This window comes from Nymphalis io, chromosome 14 (genome assembly GCF_905147045.1).
Source record: "Nymphalis io chromosome 14, ilAglIoxx1.1, whole genome shotgun sequence".
Taxonomy (NCBI): domain Eukaryota; kingdom Metazoa; phylum Arthropoda; class Insecta; order Lepidoptera; family Nymphalidae; genus Nymphalis; species Nymphalis io.
This window is the reverse complement of record NC_065901.1, coordinates 6167265-6183499: the sequence shown is the minus strand read 5'-3', so window position 1 is coordinate 6183499 and position 16235 is coordinate 6167265. Positions and strand designations below refer to the sequence as shown.

At 30.6% G+C, this 16235-nt stretch overlaps 2 protein-coding genes across 3 annotated transcripts in view; one reads left to right on the top strand and one right to left on the bottom strand.

Moving 5' to 3' along the window:
• Nucleotides 1-5943: 5943 nt before the first annotated feature.
• Nucleotides 5944-16235, top strand: part of LOC126773330 (elongation factor-like GTPase 1) — a 106550-nt gene continuing 96258 nt past the window's right edge. Inside the window, exons 1-9 of one of the 2 annotated variants that reach the window (XM_050494179.1) lie at nt 5944-6426; nt 6655-6894; nt 7188-7368; nt 7466-8345; nt 8702-8775; nt 8868-9023; nt 10084-10201; nt 10279-10994; nt 11842-11955. In XM_050494179.1, the coding sequence (XP_050350136.1) occupies nt 6079-6426; nt 6655-6894; nt 7188-7368; nt 7466-8345; nt 8702-8775; nt 8868-9023; nt 10084-10201; nt 10279-10994; nt 11842-11955 (2827 nt within the window). In that variant the 5' untranslated portion in view covers nt 5944-6078. Of the gene's footprint in view, nt 6427-6654; nt 6895-7184; nt 7369-7465; nt 8346-8701; nt 8776-8867; nt 9024-10083; nt 10202-10278; nt 10995-11841; nt 11956-16235 lie in introns of both variants that reach the window. The other variant, XM_050494178.1, reaches the window with a different exon arrangement.
• Nucleotides 12903-16235, bottom strand: part of LOC126773361 (mucin-3A) — a 55240-nt gene continuing 51907 nt past the window's right edge. The window contains exons 2-6 of the mRNA XM_050494273.1: nt 15404-15514; nt 14901-15041; nt 14461-14623; nt 13984-14076; nt 12903-13709 (exon numbers count right to left, since the gene is read on the bottom strand). Coding sequence (XP_050350230.1) covers nt 13459-13709; nt 13984-14076; nt 14461-14623; nt 14901-15041; nt 15404-15514 — 759 coding nt within the window. The 3' untranslated portion in view covers nt 12903-13458. The remainder of the gene's footprint in view (nt 13710-13983; nt 14077-14460; nt 14624-14900; nt 15042-15403; nt 15515-16235) is intronic.

Sequence of the window (16235 nt, the reverse complement as noted above, 5' to 3'; positions counted from 1 at the left end):
GCTTATAATTTGTTAATTATAAAATATAGAATAAGATATTGTTATATCTTATTCTATATTTTATATTTTTATACGTGAAAAAGAAAAACAATTGTCGGATATTTTTTAAGTATTTATTACAATAGGATAGGAATTAAATTATTTGAAAGGTACTTTTGGGTTCCTTAAAAGTGTACAAAAAACTGCCCTAATTTAGTATATAAATACAAACTTAACAATATCCAAAATCAATGAAATTCGTATAGAATAGCCCTCTAACATTATACACGAACACACATATACGCAGTCAAATTAAGAACTTTTCGAATTCCCGTAAAAAGGGGGCCAATTTTGGCAACATGATACTTGTAAATAATAAATATGGCCATGTCGTATTTCTTTAAAACGAAACCTTCGAAATCCCCGCACCGGATCAGGTCTGTTTGAAATTCGATTACAGGGATTGTCAAAGCGGACAAGATCGGGTACCAGTCTAAATTAATTGCGAGACATTTTTTAAGGCGACTAGTTTTTAAGATATATTGTGCAGTAAATAAATTATAAGGACTATGTTGTTGATTTTGATGTATATGTCGTTATATATTTTTTTTGTTGTTACATTTATCAAAATAACAAATGTAAACATAATTAACAACATTTCATTTATTCTACATATATATTATATTATAACATAAATTGAAGCAAAATAAAAATAATGAGACTCATGTTTTTCATTTTTTCTAAATTCTTTAATTTTCATTTGTAATTTTTGCTTTGCAAAAGCATTTTGTTTCATTCTAAGCAGACGTTAGTGCCAAATGACGTCATACATACGACATAATGATGTTATACCTTAGATATGCAAAAAATAGACAAAGACAGTTGTCATTTAATTTGTCTTGTCAATTTATTTTCGTCTCTATAACCGTTTTTACTTTCTTTGTTGGTTTTTACAGACTGTTATGAAACAATATTTGAAATCCTTCAATGGCGTGTACTCATCACATGTATCCTGATCTTTGTTATCTTTAGTTATGCCGAGTTAATACTTGACAAAAAATAAGAGTCGTGGTATTCATTCAAGTCATTGTCAATTTTTTCATGTTTATTAAATACTTCTAATGCAAGTTGGGCAAAGACCACTACCTTATTCAAACCTTTATGTGATGTCATCACAAGTATGTTACATTTCATTCTCCCAATTTACGCATTAAAATATTTATCCAAACTCGGGATATGAAAATAAAATAAAAATATTTACAAAATGTTATTTAAAAAAACAACTCATAATCAAGGTTTCGAGAACGAAAAATGTTAAATGTATATAAATTAGAAATAAATTTTAAAACTTTAAAAAGTTTGCAAGAGTAAGAATATTTCGTTCATTAAGCATATAGACACATCCGCTTTGGACGATTTTAAAGTTACCTATACAGGAAAAATTACCTATACAGTTACATACAGCAGTATACAATTAAAACTTTAAGGCTGTAAAAATTACGATGCTCTGTAGCATTATGTTTGTTGATCCATGCTTAAACAAATTTAGAATATAGACAAACGTTATTTAAATCTAACAACCGTTACGGAGCTTACTATTAATGTTACATACACAGTCGGACACACATACACCTGTCAATACACACGTTTTAAACTATAAAACTATGTTCAATAGCTACACCACAAAAATCTTTTATTTTTCCTAGGTATAAAGTATCCATAGAGGATACTTCAAGTTCGGACCCCCGTTTTGTTAAAATGTCATAATTTTAATAAAATCTATTCCGCTATTTATGTGTAAACAGAGAATTATAGAATAATCAGAGTTATACTAAATAGCTATCATTACACAGGAGTGGTGCAATTTTTCGGCGCAAGTAGCAGCTAATGACATTACTCGGTCAATGAACTAATCATGTAAAAAATTATGTCGAGCCCGTGCTCTATTTCTCTATTTAGTGAAAATTGAACAAATCAAAAAACCAATAAATACACTTAATATTAATTTAGATTCATTAATAAATAATTACTACATATTCAAGTAAAATAAATGACAAATTATATGATCATATAAAAATATTAACTTATGATATTTTGCGTCATTATGTCCAAAAATAAAGCTAAAATTAAGGTTAGGTTGACGGTGTGAAATAGTTGCAATCTGTTAGAGAATAAAACCTACAATTTAACAGATAGCATCATCAACAAACAACGGCTTTTGTGAATCTTGAATTGCTACGAGCGCTGCTTACGACACAGTTTTATAGAATTTGGTAGGACCGCAAATTCTTTGTTAACGCCTCATTTTTTTTTTAAATACTTCTGTTCATTTTAACAATATAGCCCTATCTTAATCTATACAAACCACATATGAACCGTGAACTTTTATAGGACTTATTTTTTACTTGTTAGTACGTTACGTTACTAAAGAAATAAAAAAACATCCTTTTTTGATGTGGTATTTGACAGCTTAGATCAATTAATACCAGTGAATTAAAAGGAAACGGAATACGTATTCGATGTACGATGTTCTAATATTACTAGGTCTCTTCTTCCCACATTTTCTGAATTAAAAACATTGGGTTTATATTCGGTGTTACCCTCGTAGTGTCTGTATCTATTTTAGTACATGAAAGTTCATAATCTTAACAATAAAACTAACGAATTATGCAGAAGGATAAGATAATTGCTTACAACTTACTCACCATGCCCCGGCGTGTCCAGGATATTGAGTTTGGAGACTTAAGTCTTCAATGTTCAATTACAACTTGCATCTAAGACGATTCTAAGTTCTTCAAAAGTGTTTTGTCTCCTGAGCATTACCAAAGTAATTAGAATTATACATTTTCACAACAGTAAACAATCTGTGTAAAGGACAGATTGCTTACTCTCAGCGTAGATTGGGAAAACTATGTTTTATTGTCGTTGACATAATTCAATGCACTTATTTAAATAACTTATACAAAGTCATTCCAATTTTAAATAATAATTGAATTTATCTAAGTATCTTTCATTCCATTTACCATGTTTTTTTAGTTATAAAATACAGAAAGACGAAAAAAAATTAAATGAAACATTACATTCGATACAATTAATTGGTATTTGATTTTAACCTAATCCTACTTTACAATGTATAAATAAAATTCGTTAAAGTTAAAAAATAAAAAGTAATTATAGATAGGTAATATGGAAAATGTCAGATACCGACGACAAAATGTAATCGACTATAGATTATGCAAGAGCTCTCACAATTTGTACCTTAATTATATTCGCAAGTTTGATCCCACTTTGTCGGACGTGATGAATTATTGACAGGAGAGGCACAATGGGCAGACAGCCGGTAAGCCGCAATGCGGGTGGATTTGTAAACCCACAAAATAAAAGCTTTATCCATGCATGAACTTGTAAATTTACTAAAACATGACACCTTTTTAATGGATTCTTGCGTAAATTTTTAAATATAAATTTTTGTAATTTATTTAAATTATCATTTTTCTTTTTTTAAACTTCGGAACGTAAACTTATAAAGTAAAATAAAGATACGAAGTGGTCAGGACAGCTAGTCCGGATAGTTCATGATTGTAATAATTTTATAACAATTTAGAATAGAAGTAATTATATTTTATTATGTGAAGTTATCTGAAAATCATTGTGTTAGGTATTTATAAGTATTTTTTTCGCCACAAGAATGTAATAAAAGGAGGTACTACCCCCGTCTTTAACCTATTCCATTCGGCTGTTGTAATATTACATCCAACCTAAAATCGTTGATTGCACGATGGGCGTATTGTCGATTACAAAAAATAAATTTTAACATCAATGACCAGAACAATGTTGTCTATATATTTTAAGAAACTTAATAATACGCTCTGCGACTGCAGGAAAATATTGTTAAAACTTATTGCCTCGCCCTTCGTACAGCAGAACTGACCTCATAAAAAGTCACTCGTGTGGAGATGAATACATCGAAAAATTGATCCCGGCTTTCATGTCAGGTTATTTTAACAGTTTAATTAATAGGTATCCTATAGTTTTAAAATTTGATAGATAATATATTTCCCATACGGTCATTTCGGGGAAGACTGGCATACTTTATTAAAAATTTAGTTTATTGATCATAATAGGCTACCTTTACGACACTTCAGACAAATTTTACTACAGAATGATTAAATATTTAGTTGACTATTAAATTAAACAGTCAAAATTACTTAAAAATCATTTGTTTATGCAAAAATCATAACTTTTAAATAACAATCAAATTGACAGACTTTTCTGACATGACGGATAAGACCGTATAATGTAAAAAAAAAATCTATAAATAGACAGTTTACATGATTTTACACATAATCTATGAGTGCGTAGTTAAACATTTGTTCAAAATATTCCGTCAAATTTTTAATAAATCGTTCCTGGCGGCTTTTACCTCAAAGTGAAGCGTTTGTCGGATAAGTCCGACACACATCGCCATTCAGAGGTAAAAAACACTTTCATTAATCAAAAATTAAAAAGTTTATTTACGAGATCAGCTTTTAATATTTCTTAAGTAATTAACACAACAATAAATAATCAAACAAATAAAACAAAAAACAAAAAATAGACAACTTTCATATATTGATTTAAAGAGATAATGTATTAATTTAAAATTATATCGAATTCTCATCACAATTCACAAAAAAGTAGTGTTCCTCTGTTGGATTTTCTGTTATACTTTCCTATTGTGGACTAACTAAATTAATTACCTGAAAATAATATTTACTATATTTACATTCAAATTCAATCAATGGAAATTTAATTTTATTTATAATAGTATTTATTTAACAGTAACCAAACAAAAATAAAAATGTCATTAAACCACATGGCCTTATTTCGACAATTTAAATAAATTTAATACCTAATGGTGATAATACCTGATGGTATTTAGTTAGCTAAAGTCAAATAAAAGCACTCTTTGTACAGTAGGGTTTGGCCATCAGTTAATAATAAAAACCTTGCTTAGTCATAAACGGTTTACGATATCTGGATACGGCGAAGATCGGCATATACCGGTCTTTGCCTCTAACAACTAGACGGACTTAACCACTAATGTACTCAGAGGCTATAATTGTATCATTAAAAGTAATTTCTTAAAATATGAGTTAATGTACTAAACTGCACAGATCCGAATAACATCACACAGACAAACACAGCGTATTTTTTTTTAATAATATGGTATCGTCTTCATGAAAGTTAACTGACACACTAAATTTCAAATGAAGTTTTTTGTCTCTGTGTTTTAACTAACGCCATGTGCTTAAATTTATAGACATTAGAACAGTAAACCGTTTTCGTACATTATGCTGCTATGTAGGTAGCTATTAAGAATTAGTCGTATTCCTTAGTGTACGGCCTTACCCGCCCGACGGTCTTCCCCGAATTGACCATACTTCGTTAACATCTACTATCTACAAAAACAACGTGGTTGTAAATTAACAAGAAAAGGTTTTAAATTGAAACATACACAGAAGTTGATAATAATATTTTTTTATAATAATATAATATCAGACATAGTGGATGGGTTCTGTAAATAATAAATCCCGAGAATAAGAAATATTTTCATGAGGTAACACAAAACATCAAGTGATTACTTTAATGAACATATTATATTGTTTAACTTTAACTCTGTAACATAATATTACATAGACCTAAAAACTGCTATTAATTATGTGCTACAAATTTAATTTCAATCTTATTAAAAATACTTTAAACTTTGCTCACAAAGACGGTACATAAAAGTATTTTTTTTTTTGTATGTAATAATAATCTTAATAAAATATAATAATAAATGTATTAATATCTCAATATGAAGTACTTTAAACTAGTTAAGTAACTTATCCAACTATTTCGAAACGAAAACATCAAACGTCTTATTAAAAGTCAATGTTATTTTGACGCTGTCAAAATGTCAACGATGGCAATATTTTCCAATTTCACTCACGTTGTGCAACTTGTTCTTGTTATTTTCTTACAACAAGAGACATATTTTTTCTTATAAATCGTATGAGTAAACTCATCTTCTGCTAAATAAAGTTTTACATCTCAAGCTACATAACAAAATCAACAATGAGGCTAGTAGATTCAACAAAAATTTTAGAACTCCAAAACGAGCCTACAAAAATTCGCAATATTTGTATTGTAGCCCACGTGGATCATGGGAAAACTACTTTGGCGGATTCCTTGATATCCAGCAATGGTATTATATCACAGAGAATGTCTGGAAAATTACGTTACATGGATAGCAGGCCCGACGAGCAGGAAAGGGGTATTACGATGAAAAGCAGCAGTATTGCATTGTACCATGCTTTAGATAAAGAAGAATATCTTGTAAACCTCATAGATTCGCCTGGACATATTGATTTTTCGAGTGAAGTATCAACTGCAGTGAGATTGTGTGATGGCGCTATTGTTGTTGTGAGTAGGACGCATTAGTAAACATGTTTTTTCACCACTCTACTACTTGTCTCGTATTCAATATAAAAATATGCTAAACACAGAAGTAAAAATATATTCTTTGTGTAATATATTCATAAAGTATAAATAATTTAAATTACTGTTTATCATTAAAAATAAATTGTGTATTATTGCATAAGGTTTTTGTTATCATGTTTTCATTTAAAATAAATATTTTGATATCTCCAGGTGGATGTTGTAGAAGGTGTGTGTCCCCAAACAAGACTTGCCTTGAAACAAGCATACTCGGAAAATATTCAAGCTGTATTGGTTTTAAATAAGATAGATCGTTTGATAGTTGAAATGAAGATGAGTGCTCTCGATGCATATGTGCACATCACACAAGTATTAGAACAAGTTAACGCAGTTATGGGAGAATTATTTGCTTCTGAAGTATTGGAAAATGAAGAAACATTAATTGACAAACAAGTATGTACATTATTTCCATTTTTTTTTTATTTTATAGAAGGACCTACGTAGTGGGCTTGATTATTAGTAGTCACAATAAGTCTTAAACTAGCATTGTAATATAAATACACAGTAATAAAATATCTAAAAAGTGTATCATTATAATTAAATCTTTATGAATAATTACATGATAACTAAAAAAAGTACTCCTGTTTTTTTAGTATTTATCACCTATTTATATTAAAAACATTTGCAACATTTACTTTATTTGCATTTTATGTGTATTAATATTTTGTTACTTTTATTGTTAGCAGTTAAAAAAGTCAGTTCCACAGGAAGACAATAATTTCTATGATTGGACTTCGGCATTAGAAGATGCCGATGACTCAAACTTATATTTTTCACCAGAACAGGGAAATGTAGTATTTGCTAGTGCGATTGATGGTTGGGGCTTCACTATACACAATTTTGCAAAACTTTTTTCAGATAAACTTGGTAATTATAAATAAAAATAAGTTAATATTTTGTTTATTTTAAATTAAATTTCTCATAAATACTTATTATTTACTTAAATTATGATGTTTATTATCAGGAGTTAAAGAAGAACTATTAAGAAAAGTTCTTTGGGGTGATTTTTTTTTAAATTCAAAAACGAAACGTTTTATGAAAGGTGCTCAAGAAAAAGCCAAAAAGCCACTCTTTGTTCAAGTTATTTTTGATAATTTATGGAATATATATGAAACAATTGTACTTAGAAATGACAAAGAGAAGGTTCCAGTTATTTGTGAAAAACTTGGTATTAAACTCACAACTCGAGACTTAAGACACACGGACGGCAGAATTCAATTACAGTCGCTAATGACTCAGTGGCTACCGCTGTCGAATACAGTGCTAGACATGGTTTGCACAAAACTTCCTTCACCGAAAGAAATTTTGCCTGAAAAAGTTGAAAAACTTATGTGCTCTCGTATACGAGATTTTGAAACTTATCCTGAAGAGACAAAAAAACTTAAACATGACTTTTTAGACTGTGATAGCAGCAATGATAGAACTGTGATTATTTTTGTATCTAAGATGTTTAGTGTTGATAAAAGTATATTGCCAGAAAACAAACCCAAAGCACTAACAGCAGAAGAAATGGCACTGAGAAGAGAAAGAGCGAGACAAATGCGTCTTGAATTCAAACAGAATAATGTAAATGCGGAACCGATTCCAATATCAAAAGATAAAGAATCGAAACAAGATGATGCTGAAAAGTGCACAGAAGATGAAAAAGAAAAGGAAGATGAAAATCAAACTGCATTTATAGCTTTTGCTAGAGTTTTTAGTGGTAGAGTTAAGAAAGGTGATAAATTGTATGTATTAAGTCCAAAACATGATCCCTCCCAAGTACTTATTAAAAAAGACTTCCAAATAGATCCTAATAAGAAATTGAAAGACTTGCAAAGTGATGAACACATAACATGTACAGAGTAAGTTTTAAATTTATTTAGTAATTTTTTTATATCTTATCTTATAATATTAAATGAGTAATTCTTGTATACTATATGTATATATATATATATGTTTTGTGTATCTCGGAAACGTCTAACAACTCGACTTAAATTTTGGAGTTAGATAAGGTTTTGCTTTTTAAATTTATCTATCAAGGTGACTAACTTAAAAAAAAAATTAAAAATATATATATAACAAATTATTATTATTACCCACCGACTGCATGCATATGTTACAATTTTAATCCAATTCTAATATTTCTTATATAATCCAGTTAAAACTAAATATTTTGTTAATATTAATATAACTACCACATTACATAAATTTATTACAGGATAAAATCTTTATATACACTGATGGGAAGGGAATTAGAAGATATTGATGAAGCAGTAGCAGGTAACATTATAGGTAAGTGATGATTATTATTTTAAAATTAAATTATTATTTTAAATATTTACTTACCTAATTTAAATACATTACAAAACAAATTTTATATTTAGGTATAGGTGGCTTACAGGATCATATACTCAAAACTGCAACATTAAGTAATACTCTGGCATGTCCAGCGTTCAGTGAAATTCAATATGCAGCTGTACCCATTCTAAGGGTCGCAATAGAACCAACATATCCGTCACAACTATCGCAGCTAGTGAAAGGTAAGATTATTATTATTTACTTAGAATTGTTCATAATTTTAAATATTCAATAGTCGAGATGGCCTAGTGGTTAGAACGCGTGAATCTTAACCGATGATCGTGGGTTCGAACCCGGGCAAGCACCACTGAATTTTCATGCGCTTAATTCGTGTTTATAATTCATCTCATGCTTGACGGTGAAGGAAAACATCATGAGGAAACCTGCATGTGTCTAATTTCATTGAAATTCTGCCACATCTGTATTCTTCCAACCGGTATTGGAACAGCGTGGTGGAATAAGCTCCAAACCTTCTCCTCAAAAGGGAGAGGAGGCCTTAGTCCAGCAGTGGGCATTAACAGGCTGTTACTGTTACTACATCTTCTTAACTCTTTTCTCTGTTTTTTTTTTTAAATATTCAAAATTTATTCGTTTTACCAGAATGGTTATTTTATAAATGGCAACACTTATGAGTGAACTAGTTACACATTGAATCATAATATCTTATGCACTAGTGTTAACATTTATTATCTTATAATTATGTCGATATAAAATAATATGTATTGTATATATTTTTCATCAAAAAAATTACTTTTCTAAATGTATTTTAGTTCTGACAAATGATATAGATTATTGCACCAATGTTATCCTGGATTTTGTTATGTACATCGTATATACCATAAGTATAAGTATAGTGAAGTCTTCCTCTTCTCTAATGGCTAACATACAAGTCCAAAGATCCATGGTTCGAGCCCTGGAAAGGGCCACTAAAATGTTATTGAGTCTTTATGTCGAAAGCTTCTCAATAGCATCTTGGTGTCTGAAAGTTAGAAGCGTGTTCATTCCTATCCCTCGGTAGGCAAGGAAATCCTGACCTTGAACTCATTTTATTCGTGTCGGATATGCCGTGCCAAAGGATTATCAGAATGTACTTGGTTATGTCCAAACACTTTTCCACTATAATGTATCCTGCGTTAGCTAATTTCTCTTGCAAATTTTCCTCCCAAAATTGGTCAAGAGGACATCGGCCTCAAATATAAATCACTCTTAGTTAAATATTTAATATGTCCATATCCATTGCAGGTCTTAGATTACTTAACCAATCAGATTCATGTGTACAAGTTCTATTGCAAGAAACAGGTGAACATGTTTTAGTTACAGCCGGTGAAGTTCATTTACAAAGATGTCTTGAAGATCTCAAGTAAGTTTTTTAAATATATGCTCAAGAAAAGTTACAAATCGATGATCATAATTCGTAATTAAAACATATGTTTTTAGGAATCTTTATGCCAAAATACCAATAACAGTGTCAGAACCGATAGTACCGTTTAGAGAGACAATAGTAGTACCACCTAAAATTGATATGGCTAATGAGGAAATTGATTCGCAAAATATCGACAAAGGCAATACAGAGCAAGATTCTCTGATAAGTATAAGCACTATTAATAAACAAAGCACGATCAAAATTCGTGCTAAACCTTTACCAAACGAGATAACATCATTACTGGATAGGTCGGCAGATTTATTAAAAGCTATATCACAACACATAAAAACATTACAAGGTGTATCGAAAAATGAAAAACTTGAAAGTAAATTCGACGAATTGCATATAAATGGTAAACATCAGCTGTCTGATAGAATGTTGAAACTAATAGAGGCATTTAAGAGTGAATTACAAGCTATATGTTCAAAATTGGATTCGGAATGGAAAGACGTTGTTAATCAAATATGGTCTGTAGGACCTAGGAATTGTGGTCCGAATTTGCTTTTAAATCATACGCCAGATTATAAAACTAAATTTCTGCATCATGAAAAAGAATTAAAAGAGGACCCAAGATTTGAGTACGAAAGCAGTTTCGTGAATGGTTTTCAATTGGCTTCATTGGCTGGACCGTTGTGTGATGAACCAATGATGGGTGTTGCTTTTTGTGTTGAAGAATGGGCCATGGATAAAGTGGACGAAGACATTTCCTATACATATGGACCATTATCTGGTAATGATACAAAAGTTAATATGTATTTGATTTATTTTTATTATGGTCTACAGTTAATAATTATACCCTATATGTCTGGACACTTCTCAGTAATTATTTTTCTGCGGTGAAAGTAAATAGAAAAAGTGATATTAACAACAATTACCCTGTTAATAGTAGTAGCAGGAAAGGTCTTAAAATCCCATATTAAGACTTATATACTTGATAAAATTAGTTCAATATAAATCTTATACCATAAGAAATTTTTAAAATATATTCCTTGTAAAGTATTACTTAATAATATTATTTCATCATATTTGTGCTTCTCATATTAAATATATTACTTAATGGTTGTAACATTTTCAATTTCACAATAATTTAGGATTCTCATACCAACTTATTTGATTGTATAATATTAATATATTAGAAATTCGATGATTATAATAAACAATAATTAATATTTTAATAATTATTGCTTATTAATAATATATGGGGTATATGAGATAGACCAGTAGGTATATGAGTTGGCCCTGTTGAATCGTAACCGATGATCGTGAGTTCAAACCCGGGCAAGCACCACTGACTTTCCATGTGCCTAATTTCTGTTTATAATACATCTCGTGCTTGACGGTGAAAGAAAACATTGAGAGGAAACCAGCATGTGTCTAATTTCACTGAAAAATCTGTCACATGTGTATTCCACCAACCCGCATTGGAGCAACGTGATAAGCTCCGCACCTTCTCAAAAAAGGAGAGGAAGCCTTAGCTCAGCATTGAGACATTCACAGGCTGTTACTGTTACTGTACTGTAATAATGTATGATGATCTCAATGATCCCATTAATATAATTTAATTATTGTTTATTAAGGTCAAATAATGTCAGCAGTGAAGGAAGGCTGTAAAAGAGCATTCCAAGTTCAACCTCAAAGACTCATGGCTGCTATGTATTCTTGCGACATTGTTGTGGACCAGAAAGTACTAGGTGAGTTAAACTTTTTGATATAAATGTTTATTTAGCAAAGTTTACGTGTAAATTAATTATAAGAAAATTGCCATTATTTGTGACGATATTTTGTGGTCAGCTTTTGTGCACGACTATGGCACAGTTTTTTTCATTTTTAATTTACCCCTGTACGCGTGCGCTGTACGCTTAAAGAGTACGCTCTAGAGGGTTAAATTGTTAGAAATGGGACAGGATACAACCTGTGACTTTTTTGGCGGCGGCCTAGCGCTGTAAACCATTGCGCTATTGACACTTCAAATTCGATATTTACGTATTAATATACAGATATTAGGACCAATCTTACGGTTTTTTTTAATTATATTATCTTTCTTGAATAAATGCAGACGAATCTAGTTTATGACAAAAAAGTAAACTACCCATATAAGTTGTGATTACGATAAATACTACAATAGAAAAAATAATCGCATGATAAAAAATAAAAATATGTATCCTTGCTGATAGTATTATGTTTGTAATATATGTAAAAGAAAAAACAAGCGGCTTTATAAAATAATTTGCTGATATGTTTTGAGCTGAATTACAATATTAAATTTTATATATTTCATAATTTCATAAAAGCCAGTGGATAGAAGTCGTGAATCTTATCCGAAGATCGCCACTAATCTCTCATTTATTAGATTTAAAATATAATTATAAAGTTCAGCACGGTAAAATTTTACCTCATGGTTATCCAACATACTGGTAGACTGAGCTCCAAATTTCCTTTTTAATTTTAAATTGGAGTGTGCTTTTCCCAGTTGTGGGACATTTAAAAACATTACATATTGGGTGTATGGCATTGTTATAAAGAATCTTTTTTTAATATTTTATTTAAAATGTTTTTTCATATAAATAATAATACAATGAAATAATTTCATACGATTTTATTTTTTCGTAATTACAAATATTGTAATTAACACTACTATTTACAAAGCGATTTGTCTAAGTTATATGGTTTTTGACATAAATAATGTATAAACTAAAACTTACATAGCTATAAATGCATCAAAATACACAAAAAACACTGAGCTCGTATCACATTATTTCGTGTACTTAAAAAAAATACTAAATATACCAAATCAATTAATTTTATCGCCATATGAAAGGCGACACATAATGTTTTGTCCTTTCTAATTCCATTCTTATATCTATGGCCTTGCCTTCTGGCAATAATAATTACTTAATCGTAATCTATAATACTATGGATTATTAAAACCTATTAAATATAATGTAGTACTGAAAAAAGGTACGAAAAGTTATTAATGTCTATTAAATGCGTATCGAGTATTCAGCAGCTGATTATTTTTCATACGAAGTAATTTAAATAAATCAGACTTAATCACATAACTGGTATAAGAAAGCTAAAAGCGTTTTGAAATTAAATGTATCGTTTTAAAGTCTTCGTTGAATTCAACGAGGCGGCAATTGTACGGCCATCTTGAATCCAACCTACTTTTCCGTAACAATACGATTAATTTCTTCTTAATTGATCCAATGTAATTCTCGCGCCAATTCTTTTACTTTATACCATGGGAATGGGGGGTATTCTAATGTCATTCGTCTCAAGCGCGAGGCTCTAGATCTTCTATTGTAGAAGTTCGAGTCCGAGTAGCTGTGTGTCTGGTATCGATTGTAGACGGGCTTATCGACGTATGAATGAGGTTGAGAATAGTCTACTTTGTACGTGCTCGTGGTGCTCTGGACGCCCGATGTGTATCTATTCGAATTGAAACCTGAAAATTAATAAAAAATAATTTAAAAAAAAGTACAGATTACGCTCACGAAATGCCTATAAAATCTTAACTATATATATTTAAAATAAAGCAACAACATAGCAACATTAATAGCGTGCTATTAGTTGGCCTTATAGTTCAACACAAGACACTTGTAATATATCAAAATTTGCGTTAATACCCGTATAAATCAGCGCTAAATAATTTATATTATGCAGTGTATTAATGCAGGCGATATGGACGTTTCTAGAGAGTAGATAGTGAAGTGACTCACCGTGATAAGACGTTTGGCGGACGCACATCATACCATAAACTCTTATTCCTGGTACAGACGCATACGTCGGCTGGTCGTGAGACATCGGCCCTTCTATGTGATAAAACATTATTTTATACTTCCAAGAATAAAAAAATATACCTTCCACAGTGTAACGTCAAGACACATAAGATAAATGAGTATATATATATATATATATATATATATATATATATATATATATATATATATATATATATATATATATCGTTAAAACCTTCACGGTTCAAATTTGTAACTGGTAACTGCTGTAAACTTTACAATTTTGTATCTGTTTAGGACATCAAGCATGTATTTACTTTTTTATTATTGATAATAGGAAAAAGAGACGCGCAAAGGAGCAAATATGAATAACTTTCAACGATGCCCATAGATTTCTTATAATGTAAATTTACTGTCATAATTAAATTATATTTATAATTATGTAATATTACTTACCAAGTACATGAGTTTCGGGACAACGACAAATCACCAGATAGTGTGATTTGCCAGTCCGGATGTTCTGTAGTGCCAAAAGGGACCAATCTCTCGGAGCGCGGCATTCCCGCATCTCTGACACAGCTTCACAAGTCTTCACTAAAGTGACTGCTTTTTTTGCGTACTGAAGAACAAAAAAATATTCTCAATTTAAAACTTGCTTTTTTAAAATTTAATTTAATAAAATATATTTGAAACGAAGGATGTCAGTAACGTGAATTAATTTATTAGTTTAACTAATAAAGTGTAAATCAGTAGCTTATTAAGGCTTGATAAATAATTTATACGCTCGAAGTAACCGTTAGTGTCTCAATAAAGATCGTAACAGTTAACCTACAATATTATTCCTTTTAAGTCAATGAATGTTACGCCGTTAAGTCTAATGTCCTGTGGTGTCTCACCTTCTTTTTGGAATCTGTAGTTAGCCGCGTGGTATGCAGGTCGTCTGCGTTCAAACTCGCTGAGCACGGGTCCCTGTACCTGGCGGGACAAGCGCAAAGTGGCTGGGTGTAGTTCAAACGCACGTAAACTGCGTTGCACACCTGAAAATTGAATGGTATCATACAATTATACAATAATTAATAGTTTTGTTTTTTCCGAATGACAAATCATCAAGTCTTCAATTTAAAGGCAAAGTTTATTGAGTTTATTGATTGAACGCGTAAACTATTATCGTAAAGTGTTTGATTAAAATTTGCACGGAAATTCTAGCAAAAACAAACATGAAATATAGAAAAAAAAAGTCTTCGGCCTCTTTATTCATAATAAAGGCCATAACTTTGTAACACAGAAAGGCTACAAAGTCAACTTATAAGGGCATTGCAAATATTTACGTCTATTCAAATGCAATTTGCTTTGAATAATAAATGCTATTACTTGACATACAATGGAGAAATTTCATTACCTGTTGAATAGCGCATTCCGGTAGTAAATAGATGTGTTGATTGTGGGGGTAGTAGTGGTACTTTGTCGGCTTCGCTAGCACAGAAGTAGATCCCGCCGGCAAAGGGACCGTCTGAAAATCGTATTACATATGATTAATATACTTCGCAAATTAATATCTAAGAAATGGAACTATTACGTTTGTCGGCATTATTTCTTTTCTTGTAAAAACGGATGGATTCCTCAGAACTAATTCATGTCTAGTCATTAATTATAAATACAATGATGAGAATCGGTGCGAAGTTGTCGTCTTTACAGAATTTATATTATCTTTGTTAAATGTTCCACCCGTGTTTAACATATACAATAGCGAACGCCCGCGGCATCTTTGCGTGAATAATATTATATACGTTCAAAATTGGATACAAATAAATACATGGTAACTTTACGAAACAAATGCTTTTTCTTCGACAAAATTACTTTACGTGGAAATATAAATACTTATTTGTACTAGTCACTAGCATTTTTTTTCATCAAGCCGCATAACTTACCCACTCATACAATTATCTCTTATTATTTCATAAATAACAAATGAGTGGTTCTCATCTGTTCATATAGAAACACGCGTTCTGATAACCGTTACGCTTGAAAATTATACCCGAGTAGTACTATTACAATAACCGCGCTCACCTGCTGCGCGATTTTATTCGATAAGTATCGATCTCAAACAATATAAGTATCGCTCTGCTGACCCGTAAATTGACATCAGATTGCTTACAATGTATTTCATTGTTACGTCGCTATTCAATAGCAATACATGAATATTGTATTGTAATTCTGCGAATATATATATA